Source organism: Onychomys torridus, chromosome 3 (assembly GCF_903995425.1).
Source record: "Onychomys torridus chromosome 3, mOncTor1.1, whole genome shotgun sequence".
In the NCBI taxonomy this organism is placed as follows: Eukaryota; Metazoa; Chordata; class Mammalia; order Rodentia; family Cricetidae; genus Onychomys; species Onychomys torridus.
The window spans coordinates 107,809,214-107,823,978 of NC_050445.1; the positions used below are offsets into that span (position 1 = coordinate 107,809,214).

Below are 14,765 nucleotides of genomic sequence, written 5' to 3' on the forward strand. Positions count from 1 at the left end.
GCCCCTCTCCACGGCCCAGAGAGGCAGGCATGTGGCTTCCATTCAGGCAACATCTGGACATGCTCAGAGGCAGGGACAGCCCAGCTGAGGCAGTGGGGATCCCTGGTACAATTCTGACTCCTAGGCAGGACCCCCTCCCCTGTAGGGCCCAGATGATGGATGGAAACCACCTTCTCCAGGCCCCAGGGCTGCCATGGCAACAGGGTTGGGGTCATTTCCGGCATGCCTCTCAGTAAGCCTAGAAGGTTGAGTAGGGCAAAGCTGTCTCTCCCAGCTTCTCCCCCCACACATGGTCCCAAATGTCCCTCCAATAGCAGCCTGAAGACCCTAAGTTTCAGACCCCACTTTCCTCAGATGCTTGGCAGGCCACCAGAGCCCCACCCACAAGGCCTGCTGTCACCCACCCTCACCAGCTGCATGCCCCACTGTCTGCGCCTTTATCTGCTTAATGCACTCCACTCACTAGGCCCCTGAGGGGATGGCTGAGGCCGCCTTGTTCTCCAGCACTGCCCCTGACATAGACAGGGCCCCACAAATGCCTGCTGGGGAAGAGAGGCCACATGTGGCTGAAGAACAAATGAGAGTAAAATCAGTAACATCTCCTGATGCTCGGTGAGCACTCAGCTCCATGCCGGCTGCAACCACAGAGGAGCTCAAAACAGCTCTGAAGCAAGGCTTCTATGCTGTCTGAAGATGGAGAAACTGAGGCATAAAGGGCCAAGCCATTTGTCCATGGTGAGCGAAGGCTGAGAATCTGGTCAGACCCAGACTTCTGGGTCCTATTTGAAACCGACTCCTTCCTCCCTAGCTGAAGCTGCAGTACCAGCCTGGCCCTGCTGACTGTAATCTTCTGGGCCTTTGCATCAGCTGGGCCCCTGCTGGGATGGCCCTGCGGCAGATGAGGGTACTCCAGGCCTAGTCTCCAGGGCTTTCATCAATGCCACAGCCCAAACACAGCTGAGAAGGCCAGGCAGGAAGATCTACCAGGTGAGCAAACCTGGTCCCAGATCCCACAGAGCCACTGTGGAAGCCTGAGCTGTTCCTATTCTGGAAACCCAGAGGCTGCAGGCTAAGGGCACTGAGCCCTCCCACACACGTGCACTTCGTTAGACCTTCCCTGTCCCCCTGCACTTCCAGGCTCGGGGCTGAGGACAGCCTGGGCTCCAGTCCCAGTCAGTTACTGGCCTCCTCTACAGCCACACCTCCCTAGCAGGATGGGAGCGGGGAGCCACGGGAAAGAAAGCAGGCTGTAAACAGAGGTACTGGTGGTATGAGGACCACAGGCCTGAGGAGCATCACAGCCCCCGATGGCACCCTTGCTGCCCATATACAGGTTCCAAACACAGCCGATGCCCAACAAGTGCCATGGGACACATCATAGATGGGCAGACACCAGGCAGGTGAAAAGCCCGCTCCACGGCCACAAAGCTTGAAGCCACAGGATAGGAATGTGGTCACAAGGTGACTGTCTCAGAGCTCCTCACATCCACTCTGCCTGAAAGCCTTCCCAGACCCTTCCCTTACATCCATCCCTCAAAGCCTGCGGCCCAGAGCCACACCAGCCCACTCCTGCCTTCCCAGAGCCATCAAGGCCTGCTCACAAACAACCCTACAGTATGGGACTGATCAAGACACAGGCTCTGGCCATGAGGAAAGCTTCTAGAAACCACACAATTTCCCAGGCACCTTTGTAAAGAAAAGGAAGAGAAAATAGAATTGGTGGGTTGGAGGGAGACAAGACCCAACTGTTCAGGAAAGACTTCCTGGGGGAGGTGCTGTCTAAGCTGGGAACGATGATGTTAGCAAACACTGAGGACAGCAGGGAGATCAGATTCTCAGGGAGACACTGAGTCAACAGGGGTGAAGAAGAACGAGGAAGAGAGGAGGTAGACAGTGGTCTCCCACAGGTCCCATCCATCATCCACCATTTAGAGAGCACCAACTATGTACAGGTGGTACTGGAGCCCTTGGGCTCAGCACCAAATCTGACTGGTATAATGCTAAACATCAGAAAACCGTAAGCAAGGACCCAAGTAATGATGTCTATAATGCCAGCTTTGGCTGAGAGAGGTCAAAGCTGCCAGAAGGCAGGAGGTGGCAGAGAAGGCACCCTGAGGAGCTGACCTGTCACAGAGCAAAGGACTAAGTCATCCAGACACCCGGAAGAGCATCTCAGACAGAAGCTGCGTTAAGTGCAAAGGTCCCAGGGTCAGAGGCTGCCTGGCCAAGAAACCAGTGGGCCTAAGCTGACTGAGCGTGTAAGGGGTCAGAGAAGGAGGAAAGGAGGCTACTGGGCAGCTGAAAAGGACACGTGGACACCACAGGGACTTTAGTTTCTACTTTGTATAAGGCATGAGCCACTGTTGTAGCACTGAGGGGGCTGACATGTTAACCAGACTCCTGGCTGGAAGGAGCAACAGAGTTAGAACCACAATAGAACATGTCCCCTCTGCCACCAGCCTACCACTGGGCCTCTGGAGGAGGACATTCACAGAGAGTTGACCAGATCTGCAGAGCCCTATGACTTCTGCTAAGACACCTTTGGACTCCAGTAGGCAGGATCATAATCTATTCTGATGAAGAAAACCTTCTGTGCCCTCAATCAGAGCCCACCGAGGGCCCTGTACCTCCTAGAACAAGGACCTCTCTGTACCCCTTGGTCTCAGGCCTATGAGGGGGCAGCTGCTGAGAACTCCCCTGGCCAATGCCCTCTGTCTTAGGCCTGCAAGAAAGCACCATGGGAACCTCCACCCACCCAGACCACATTGTCTCAGGCCTGAGAGATGGCAGCTGTGAGGAACCATAAGCAGCAACAGTTCCTTCCAGACTCAGTGGCCCTGCAGGGACACAGGAAAGCGCCTTACCATCAGGACCACCTCTGGGGACAGAATGTACTGAGTTGGGGTCTGTGTCCTCTTCTGCCTGGGATAGAGGTTGCAACTGCGGATGGTGGGGTAGTTCTTTAGGCACCTCTGGGAAGGGTGTGACCTGGGCTCTGTTAGGCGGCAGTGTGGATAGGATGGGATGGCTGCTGGGCTTCACTGGGTCCCCAGAAGAGCTGTCTGTGGTCAGAGACGGAATGAGACCAGCTGGGCCTAACCTAGGCAGAGGTGCAGCACCCTCCTGCCCTGCACTGGGAGGAGTGGCCTGGGCATCAGGAATAAAGTTCTCTTCCAGTCCTGCTTTGGCTTCAGCTTCCTTCTCTTGAACAGGGAGGTCAGGGATGGCTAGGGGTGTTGTAGGCAAGCTGTTCGGCCTCCCAGGGCCACCTGCTGCTGGTGGCTCAGTGACCACCATCTCCTCCTCTTGCTCCTCCTCTTCCTCATCAATGTCCTGTGTCACTCTCCTGGCTTTGGCCTGCATGGGTGCTGGGGGACCCAGGGCAGCAGCTGCTGTGGGTCTGGGGAGAGCAGCTGGCCTGGGAGTTGCTCTGATGGAGGACGGTGGCAAATTCCCACCTCCTAGAGCAGCTGGGGGGCCCTCTGCACCTGCCTGGATCTCGTTCACCGTGGCCATGGTGGTTTCTGCCTCAGCCACCTCCTGGTCATAGCTGTAGGGGTCTTCGTACTGTCGCTCAGAGTCACCCTCCTCTGTATCTGAGAAGTTCCCTTGGCAACCAGGGAGCTGGTAACAAATGAGCTCACCGCCAGCATCAGGACAGTGGCAGGCCCGGCAGGGTGAGAGGTGGACGGTGTGGCCAGCGGCATACTTGCGGCCACTGTGGACACAGCCCACCTGGCCACACTGAGGACAGCTGTCAGCTACCACCACAGCCTCAATGCAGTTGGGTGGCAGCTCAGGGCACAGCATAAACTGGCAGGTGATCTTGCCACCACCCGGTGGGCAGGAGCACTCGGTGCTACCGAAGTCCACAAAGTAGGACTGGCCGGCAGGCACACGGCCATCGGCAAAACCTCCATGTACGACACAATCGTAGTACTGGTAGCCTTCACAAGCACAGCCCTGCTGCACACAGGTGGCACAGCAGGCTCCTGGCTCCAATGCCTCCTCGATGCAGTTCTCCAGTGGTGGACACTCTGCGCCTGTGCAGTCCTGCCATGGGACTGCCATGCCTGGGCTTAGAGTCAGGGCTGTGACCAGGGCCAATGCCAGCCATGCTCCTGCAGACTCCTGGAGCAGCATCATGTCTTGAGAGGCCCTGGAAGGATGGAGAGGAAGCCTGTCACACCAAGGACACACAGAGCGATGAAGCGCACACCCCAGCATGTGTACACACAGCACACAGCCATCTCCACCTCCAGGCATGCCCCTCTACCCACATTCATGCATCCTTCAGCCCTTGTTCTCTCTGACACACAGACAGCCACAAGCAAGGAAGATGCAGGCACATGAGCATGTCACTCAGGTGCTACAGATGCTGAAGCAGGTCAGCAATGTGGCCCCACATCTTTGTGCTCAAGGTGACGTGAGCCCTCTGCGTCATCTAGCCCACAGTCTCTCTCTCTCTCTCTCTCTCTCTCTCTCTCTCTCTCTCTCTCTCTCACACACACACACACACACACACACACACACACACACACACACACACTAATGTAAAAGCAAGTACACATGACCATGAGTACATGCTCGCTCGGTCCAGCACTTTGGTCTCACCCTGCCTAGTCACCCAAACACACCCATGGGTTATCCTGCACACACACTCCCATGCCCACTGCATACAGCCACTAGAACAGTTTTCCTCCTCCAAACACTTGGCTGGGTTCCCAGTCATGGCTGCCAGCCAGGGGATGTGGTGAGGGGCACAGGACAGGAACAGGCCCCCTCCAGGCTCTGGCACAGCCATCCAATTCTGTGTATGCTGCATCCCCAGCCCTCAAACTCCAGAGCTCAAGACCATCTACCTCACGAGACCCTGGAACTCCAAGGTCAACCTGGGACGCTCCTGCCACCTCATCACAGCACCTCCCTGCCTCTGTCCTGTCCATCCCCAAGGTCAGCTCTCCTCTGTTCTGCTGCACCAATCCACAGCACCTGCCCTGCCTTGTGCCCAGATTAGCCATCTCCCCACTGTGCCTCTGTCTTTCCCGAGGATGCCAGGGTGATCTAGGAGCCACTTCCATATTGTCTGGCTTCCATCGCCAGCAAGAAGAGGTCAGTACCCACACTATGCCCAGTACTAGTGGGGTTCATCCCACCAATCATGAATGCTCCCAGGAACTACCCCCTTCCTGCTCCCTGTTCTCCTCAAAGTCCTCCACAGCCACTCAAATGCCATCTTTCCACCAATCCTCACTCCTACAAAGGGTACAGATACCCACAGGCAACAGTGACTCAGCATCAGGCTAGACCCTGGACAGCACAATCCTCTGAAGTCATGAACAGGGACTCTCACACTATCAGTTCTGATGTACCTGGTATGTGTGTGCGGGGGTGCAGGGTACGCGTGTGTGCATGAATGTATGTGGGTATGTATGCATGTGGTTTTTTTTGGGGGGGGACAATGTGTGCATATGTGTATGTGTGTGGGTGTGCCTGTGTGCACATGTGTGATGTCAAAGAATAACCTCAGGTTTTGTCCTCAGAAACACTGTCCACATCCTTTAAGACAGGGTCCATCACTGGCCTGGAGCTCGACAATTAGGTTAGACCAGCTGGTCAGTGAACTCCAGGTCTCCTTCCTCTGTCTCTCCAGAGTTGTGATTACAGGAACATGGCACCATGCCCGGCATTTTACATGGATTCTAGAGATTGAGTCCAGGTCCTGGCAAGCCAAGCCCTGCTTTTTATCGTTTAGAAAATACAATAAAGTATAGTCCCTGGGTCTCAAAATTTGTCAATTTGTTTTAGGGGAAGATTTTATTTTATTTATTTATTTGTTTGTTTGTTTTTGTTTATTTATTTAGAGGCAGGTCTCACATTGTAATAGAGACTGCCCTTGAGCAAAAGAGAATCCTCCTTCCTCAGCGTCCCAAGTATTAGGGTAACAGATCTATACCACCATACCTAACTCTCACTTTAAACATTAAGAAGATAGGTGGTAAGTTCTTAAAGGTATGGGGTGAGAAAGAGGAGCAGAGAGAGAGTCGGAGAGAAAGTGCTGAGCTTTCCAGAGAATGGACATGGTTGGGCCACCCTGCTCCCACCCAGCCCAGGCAGGGTAAGTATGGCCTGAGCCCTGAAGTCAGCAATGGAATAATGGCAGGTGGTCACCAGCAGCTGGCAGGAATCTGTGCTAGGTATGTCCAGGGACTGGTGTTTCATCAGCCAGTAAGATGGGCCAGCTGGCTGACCTCCCCGAGCTGACGGCCCTGGGGTAAATGGTACATGCCACCTGTTCCAGGCACTTGTGGCTCCGTAAAACAATAAATAAAGAGAGAAGAAACTGGGAAGGGTTGGGTTGGGAAGTCTGCTATCCTGGGGACTCAGGAAAGGCATCTTACAGGGGATGGCATTTGACTGAGGCATTTGAGCAGGCCCAAGTGCTTTGGGCCAGGGGCAGCAAATGCACAGGCCTGAGGCAGGAGCAGCGGGAGATAGTGAGGAACTCAGCCCAGAGGGAGGATGGGGGCAGGGCTGGCCACAGGTGAGAAAGGAAAAGAGTCATGAAAGCAGGCAGGTTTCTGCCAAGCAAGGGACATGCGGGATGCCTGGCAGCCCAGAGGCCTGACAACGACCCTGTGGACACCCTGTGTTGATGCAGTACGAGTACAGAGAGAAGAAAGTGTGGGGTGGCCCACGAGAGCAAGGAGGATGGTGGAGGGGGCTGTCGACTTGCTGTGAAGATCAAGTCCACGGAGTGTGTAGACATAGAGAATCTGGTCAGTCAGGGAAAGGGGGAAGGGCTCTGGAGGAAAAGCAGTAAACAATAGACGGAGGGCCGTGGATGTACTGGGGGATGTGAAACCCTGTTTGGGCTAGCAAAGGTTTGAGAGGCCAGGAACCATACCATAAAAATGACATTGAAAGACAGAGCCTGGGTCCATGCCAATTTCAGAATCTGAGGGATCTTTGGAGCCCTGGAGCTCACTCCAACTGCCTAAGTCCTTGCCTGTTGCAGAATATTTGATCACACTGTGACCCCCCGAGATTGCATTCTTTACTGTAAAATCTGTTTCTAGTTGTGGTGTGGCTCAGCCTTCACACACACCTTTCATCCAAGAGCTTTCTGCTTGAATACTGTAAACAGGATTAAACAAAGTCAACCATGGGTCAAGAGGCAGAGCATGCAACCAGTTGATAGGAGGTGAACATAGGAAAACACCATAGAGAGCAAGAGGGAGTCAAGAGGACAGATAGAGAGACACACAGGAAGTGGAAGGGAGGGACACTCAGTTGGAGGAGTTTGGTTTGAGACGGCATAGGGAAGGCGGGAGGTTTCAGGGACCTAGGTGAGAAGAAAGATCAGCTGGATTTTTTCTCTGCCTCTCTGCGCTAGCGGGCTTTCACCCTAGTGTCGGGCTCCTGAGTCTTCATTGGTAGAGTTGAATGATTGAGATTTTGTTAAAAACAGCACTCACCCCTCCAGAGGGTGAGTAGGAAGGGAAGGAAGAGCCAAGCAGCCTCCAGTCTCTACAAACCTCCAGTGAATCCCACAGGCCTTCAGGGGCCTTCACAAGCCTGCCCAGTTGTCTCTCTTATATTTTTGGTTGTGAGCCTAGCCTTTAACAGCTGAGCCATCTCTCCAGCCTTTTTTTTTTTTTTTTTTTTAGCTGAGGATCAAACCCAGAGCCTTGCGCTTGCTAGGCAAGCGCTCTACCACTAAGCTAAATCCCCAACCCCAGTTGTCTCTCAACATGAATGGATGAAGTGCCCCAGAGTAAGGTCTCAACCACACCTAGCCAGAGTCTCCCAGAGTTTCCCTATGTGAGCCCCATCCTCCAGAGGTGAGGTGCAGCTAGGACACAGGCTAGAACAGCATCATGTGACAACTCCATCCAGTGTGTCCTGAAGCTGCCACGCCACAGGGCACCCCATGCAGCTGACACGCACTCCACACCCAGGGAGCACAGGGCTGGTCTGCGGGTTGGTGGGGTCCCTGTGGGAGTTACTGTCTGGCTGTCCATCCCCAGCTGTGCTGCTCTGTGCCAGGGAGGCTGGACTCTGCTGAGACTCCATCTTGGTTCCCCAGCTTCCTGTGCAGTCCAAGGGCGGGACAGAGAGGCCAGGGTGTCTACTCCTCCCTTGTTTCCCTCCTCCTTTCTGGGATACTGTGGCCATTCTCTTTTCTCCACGGCCACAGTTCCTGTCCCTCACTCTCCCTCCTCCCATCATAGCCATTGTTGGCTCCCCATGGCTGCCCCCAGCCATCCAGACCCAGGTGGCCACAGCTCCCTTTCTGCCCTGCCTGCAGCCCCAGAGGCATGGAAAGTGGAGACCCCATGCACCTTCAAAGTGGAATGCTAAGTGGGAAGGTAGGAAAGAGAACAGGAACACAGTCACTGAGGCAGCCCACGTGCAAGACAAGCATGTTCCTGAGACAGGAGGACACATGATCAGGGAGCTGGGAGCTGGGCCAGCCTTGCTTGCTTCCCAAGCATGAGGACCTGAGCTTGATTCCCAAGGCCTATCTAAGAATCTGGGTGCAGCCACACATGTAGTGTAATCCCAGCTCTGGGGAAGAGAAGACAGGAAGATCCTTGGGGCCAGCCAAATTGGTGAGCTCCAGGTTCAGTGAGAGACAGTGTCTCAAAAAGCAAAGTGGGGAGAGAGAAAGAGGAAGATGCCCATGGCTGACCTATGGCCTCCATACACAGGCACACTTGCAAACGTGCACACACTTACACCACATGCACACACAAAATCTTTAATGTTTAGAAAACACATGCCTTGACTTCACATGGACAGGGCTTCTGGGGTAGAGGCTGGTTCAGCAAAGTTCTCTCTCCAAGGGTACCTTTTGAAGATCCCCTCTCCACATCCTTCTTACACAGGCCCCTGGGTAAGCAGGATGCCCAAGAGGAACAGGTCTCTGGCATACCAGTCATGGGTGCTCCAAGATGTTGCTTAGACTACTGCTGGTCTCTGTGACAGGCCACAGCTCCTCCTTGTGTCCTCACTGTTCCATACACTCTACACACCACAGTCCTCCAGTGAAGTGATTGACAAGTTAACCTCCACACTGTTGCAAGACTGAGCTGGCAAGGGCACTGGAAGGTCAGAGTGGCCCCAGGAAGACATTCTATTGTTGCCAGATGAGAGCAATGACGACATTATGGCAGTTCCCAGCAGTCCTCCTTATTCTCTGGGAAAGCATTCCTGGATCCCTGGGGATGCCTGAGACCTCAAACATCTCCAAATCCTGCATCCTTACTTTAGATCAAAGCACCCTCAGCAGGCAAACTTCCTCTTTTACTTACCACTTCCCCTCCAACGAGCATTTCCCACCTCCCTTTGGAATATCGATTACCACTGTCAGCACTTCTGTGCTTTGGGGCCATGATTAAGTAGCATAGGGCCACTTAAAGACAAGCTCCACATCAATGCCATAGCCTACTAAGTAACTAACAGGAGGGTAGTGAACACAGCATGGATCCACTGGACAGAGTGGCTCAGGTCCCAGGTAGGAGGGCATTAGATATCATCACTCGCTCCAGAATGCACACCATTTCAAACCTGCAATATTTATTCCTGAGATTTTCTACTTGATATTTTAGGCCACTATTGGCTGTAGATAATTAAGCTGTGGAAGAAGAAACTTTCAACAAGGGAGTACTTCTGCACCTGTTACACAGTCAGACAAGTTCTCCAGTTCTCTGACAACTTGTGATTCTGACAAGAAGAAGTCTGCTAGAACTAGGAAATAAAAACCCAGGATACACAGTCACACTGAGATTTCAGAACAGCAATGGACACTAGGTTAGCATGAGTACACCCCTGCAATAGTTAGGACATATGCACTTGCTGGGTTTCTGAAATCCTATTTTAACTGGCAGCCTGCACTGAATGGGCAGCTCTGGAAGAAAGCCTCAGCCTAGCGCTGTATGCCTTAAAACTTCTCAAGCATTTGGAAGGAATCTCCTTTAAATGACAGGCAGCCACAGAGAACCCTAGGTCTTGCAAACAGCTGGGCTGACCACAGGGAAATAAACATGAGAGCCCTTCTTTCTCGATAGTCAGAACATGAGCAGTCAGTTCCACCTGGCCAGGGTGCCGCCCTCAAGGCTGCCAGACCCATCCCCACATCCAGCCAGAGGACAGCACAAGTCAGCAGCTGGGCCATCTGTACACAGGTCCACCCGTGGGATCTTGTGTTAAGGTACCAAATGGAACATGCTGCCCTGGCCTGACTCAGCCTTTCTAGCTCTCTGGGAAATCAGAAAGCTCCTGGTCTTGATTCCACAAGGACTTGAGCTTCTCCTTTGCTTGAGACACAGTCTGGCCATGTAGCCCTGGATAGCCTGGAACTCACTGTATAGACCAAGATAGTCCTAAACTACAGGGCAATCCTTCCTCTACTTTACCCTCTACTTAGTGGCCACTGTGTCTAGCAGCTAAGTCACCCTCAGTGTGTCAGTCTCTTCAGATCCAACCAACAGTTCCTCAAACCCTTTCATCGCGAGAGATGTGTCCCACGTCCCCATTGGCCTCAAGTCTGGGGTGTGAACATGTGTACATGCCCCAGCAGGCCAGAGCTCCTGGGGGAGAGAAGATAGGGGTTAGAGTCTCAGCTTTAGCACAGCACAAGGCTACCAATGGACCTTGCAGGGTAAAGGCCCTGGAGCTCAGCCCTTACCCCACCAAAGACCAGGAAGAACTACCTTCCAGGATGCCAAGATGAGGAAACACCTGCCAGCCAAGAGCAAGCAGCTGGAGAAGGTACAGGTGTGAGTCATTAGCAGCCAACACTTCCCAACTGAGGTCTCCAGGTGAGAGGGAACTGGAGCCATGCAGTGCCCAGCACACACTGAGACAAAAGTAAACACACAACACACACACAGACCCACATATACAGAGACACACAGAATACATGCACACACACAGACCAAATACATACACACACACACACACACACACACACACACACACACACACAAATACACAGACAGAAACATACAAACATACACACAGACCCACACATACAGAGACACACAGAATACATGCACACACACACAGACACATACAAACATATATACAGACTCACACATACAGAGATACATAGAATACATGCACACATACAGACATACACAAATACACAGAGAGAGAGAGACACACACTCACATACAAATACACAGACATAAACATACAAACAGACCCACACATACAGAGACATATAGAATACATGCACACACACAGACATACTACACACAAATACACACAGACACACAGATACAAACACACACACACAGACCCACACATAGAGACACATAGAATACATGCACACATACAGACATACACACAGAGAGACACACACAGACACAGACAGACACACACACATACACAAATATACACACACAGACACACATACACAGACAAACACACACACAGAGTCACATTCACATACACACTGACAATGGCTTTGTTCTAAAATTGGCCAGAACCTACTTTTAATGCAGATTATCCTGGGTTCACCCAAGGCCCAGAAAGATAAAACTATGTTTATTAAAACTAATCCCACATGCCCACACTCATCACTTCATGCTGCCCACTGGTAGAGAGGCCAATAAAGACAACCCACTTATCCAGATGATGGAATGCCACCAGCCTCAGCAAGAACATTCTGGCACACACCACCATGTAAATGCTCCTTGAGGATGTGATGTCTAGTGACAAGCTAGTCAAAATGGACACTCACTGAAGAGTCCACTTACACTTACACAGTGTGGGCATTGTGATGAGAATTAGACACCCTTGGCAAAAGAGGACAGAGGGGGCCAAAGAGGTGACATTCCATCTGAGACTTACCAGCAAAACTATGTGCAGCCATCCAAAGGTCTGGGGTATGGCCATGGGCAGAGGAAACGCATGTGAAAAGGCCCCGGGGCATGAATATAGACTCAGACAGAATGCAGAATGGTGGGTGCCAGGACACAGAGGGCACTGGTACTAAATAGCCGGAATTTCTGTTCAGGATTAAAGAGTCTAGAGACAGAAACAGTGAGAGCTGCAGGTTCTGTAGCTGCTCTTAATGAAAAGAGCCACACACTCAAAAATGATAAATTGTGTGTGTTTTTACACACACACAAAAACCCCCCAAAACAGAAAACCACCTCACACACGCAGTTCAAACTAAAAGCCGAAAGAGAGTGACCAAGTCACAAAGAGGGGACAGGGAAGACCAGGCAGGAAACAAGTGCTGGCTCTGAACCTGCCTTTAGTAGTAAGCTTCCTGGCAGCCAGTGCCAAAAGGGAAATTAGAAGATGACCCGGTGCTCCTCATCTGATAAGAGGAAGTCATCAGATCTCTGGGAAAATAAGCTTGATCTTGGCACCAGCCTTTGTCAGGAGCTCAGCAGTTGACCAGCTTCATATACACTTGACCTCCTTAGAACAGATGATGCCAGACACCAAGCTGTGAGTGTCCAGACATGTTTGTTTTATTTAGCTATAATTCACGGATGAGGAAACTGAGGCCTAGATGGGATAAGTGGCCCACAATCAGAAAGTGATAAGGGGATATGAACCCAGACCTGAATCGTGACAGGAGCCCAAGTCCAAGTTCAGCAAACACCTCCTCACTCCCCTACCCGACCCCAGTCAGTGCCAAGTACCAAGATGGGACAGTGAACAAGACCACAGAAGTCCTCCCTCTAGGGCACAACTGTCAGCTCAGCACTTGGAAAACTGTGATACAAGATCATGAGTTCAAGGTCCACCTGGGCCACATAGTAAGACTACTACAATAAATAACAAACAGGAAAAAAAAGAATGTGTGTGTGTGTGTGTGTGGAGAGAGAGAGAGAGAGAGAGAGAGAGAGAGAGAGAGAGAGAGAGAGAGTCTTATGGAACCAATAACCTAATGTAGAAAAAAAAACAGGGAAGAAATCAGTAAGACAATCTGGGCACTGTGACGGTGAACTGTAAATACCCTTCGTAAAAGAGGAGAGAGGAGGCCAAGGAGGTGACATGTCAACTGAGACTTACCCAGTAAAACTATATGCAGCCATCCAAAGGTCCGGAGTATGGCAATGGGCAGAGGAAATGCAAAGGCCCTGGGGCACAAACCAGTCTGGCACACTGTGGGTACCATGCAAGAGAGACAGCAGAAGGGGAGTAGACAACAAGAAAGAAGGTGGTCAGGGGACAAGGAAGAGAGGCGAAGGAGACCCTAATTACACAGGTACAGTGCCCTGGGAGCTTGGCAGAGCAACGGGCACACACTGTTCTGCCTGGGGTCACTGGGTAACAGCATAATTGGAATTCAAAGAGAAGCTGCCAAGGTCTGAGGACAACCACAGTCCTAGAAAGCAGGAAATCTAGAAAAGCCCAGACTACCAAGTAGACGTGCCCAACCGCCAGCCTGCAGGCCGCCGCATGTTTCCAGCAGATCTGTGAATGTGGTAGAAGGCTGGAGAGACTGAGGCGGGGGGGCAGAACTAGGGATGTAGCCAAATCCCCTGAAGAAGGGTCCCCAGCGCCACCGTGCCTCCCAGGGACAGCTATGTCCTTTCGACTCACAAAGACAGTGCCTCCCGGGGTCTGCCGTCCCGCTCCACCCTGACACTGAAGCATGGGTTGTTTTTGGTTTTGGTTTTGGTTTGGTTTTGTTTTTTCACATGTGCTTTTCCTCGGTAAGATGATTTACAAAAGAAAAGGAATCAAGAAAAAGGCAACAAAAGAAAGAACAGGGACCCGGGGAAGGGACGTGAGGCCACGTGACTGCCAGCTATCATCGGGCCTGGCTTCTATCTGGAGCTTTACTTTCTTTATTCCCCGTGACGCAGTCAGAACACCGCACGGTGTGTCTGCCTCAAATGAAGCCTGGCTGTGCAGGGAAGGAGCCAGCTGGACTCAGAGAAGGGTCTGGGGTCTTCTGGGGCACAGAACTTGGGCAAGGGATGGGCCAGGAAGTATGGTCCAGGCTGAAGACAATGAGTGAAAGGGACTGTACCACCCACCCCAATTACCCTGGAAAGAGGACAGAAATTCTGGGTCCAAAAGCAAGTCATGGATTTAAATCAGTGACCTAGAGGCAGGCATGACGGCACATGCCTATGGTCCAAACTACTTGGGAGGCTGAGGCAGGAGGAATGCTGGAGCCTAGGCATTCTAGCCCGGGGTACATAACAATAAAATAAGTCTTAAAAACAAAAACAAACCAACAAAACAAAACAATCTGGATGTGCTTGCTTGGCCCCATGTGGGACTTAGGGTGCGGGGCAGCTAGCTCCTCACTCACTCTCCAGCCCCTGGACTTCCCTTCAATGGGGTGAGCTCATGAGAATGTTGGAAAAATAAACTCTCACTGGAACAGCCAGGCTTCACCCTCCCTTTCCACTCCTCCCTAAGAAAGAAAAGAATAAAATGCTGCCAAGTGTTGGGAGAGGGCTGACCCTCAGGTTCATAGGTATGAACTGCTAATCTCATAACCAGGACAAGCAGGTGAAAAATTACACAGCTTAACGCCCAGCACTCTTAATTAACCTTGGAGAAAAGAAAATGTTGCTTTTGGCTCTGGGGTGCTCCATCTTTGCCTGCCCCATTACTAGCCCTCAAAGCGGAAGCAGTCCCAGGGTGGAGCAGTGAAAAAGAGCTTGCCTGGGCCAAGGCTGATCTCAGCACTCCTACCTGGGGCTCCATCCAGCCTACAATCGTGCATGCTTGACCTCCCTGCGCTAGCTCAAGGTCCTGCCTGTCTGAGCTGTCTC

General features: G+C 52.0%; 1 protein-coding gene across 2 annotated transcripts in view; it reads right to left on the reverse strand.

Moving 5' to 3' along the window:
* Fbln2 (fibulin 2) overlaps positions 1 to 14,765 on the reverse strand; it is a 63,247-nt gene that overhangs the window by 35,388 nt on the left and 13,094 nt on the right. For both annotated transcript variants that reach the window (XM_036182466.1, XM_036182465.1), the window contains exon 2: positions 2,865 to 4,159. In XM_036182466.1, coding sequence (XP_036038359.1) covers positions 2,865 to 4,159 — 1,295 coding nt within the window. The remainder of the gene's footprint in view (positions 1 to 2,864; positions 4,160 to 14,765) is intronic.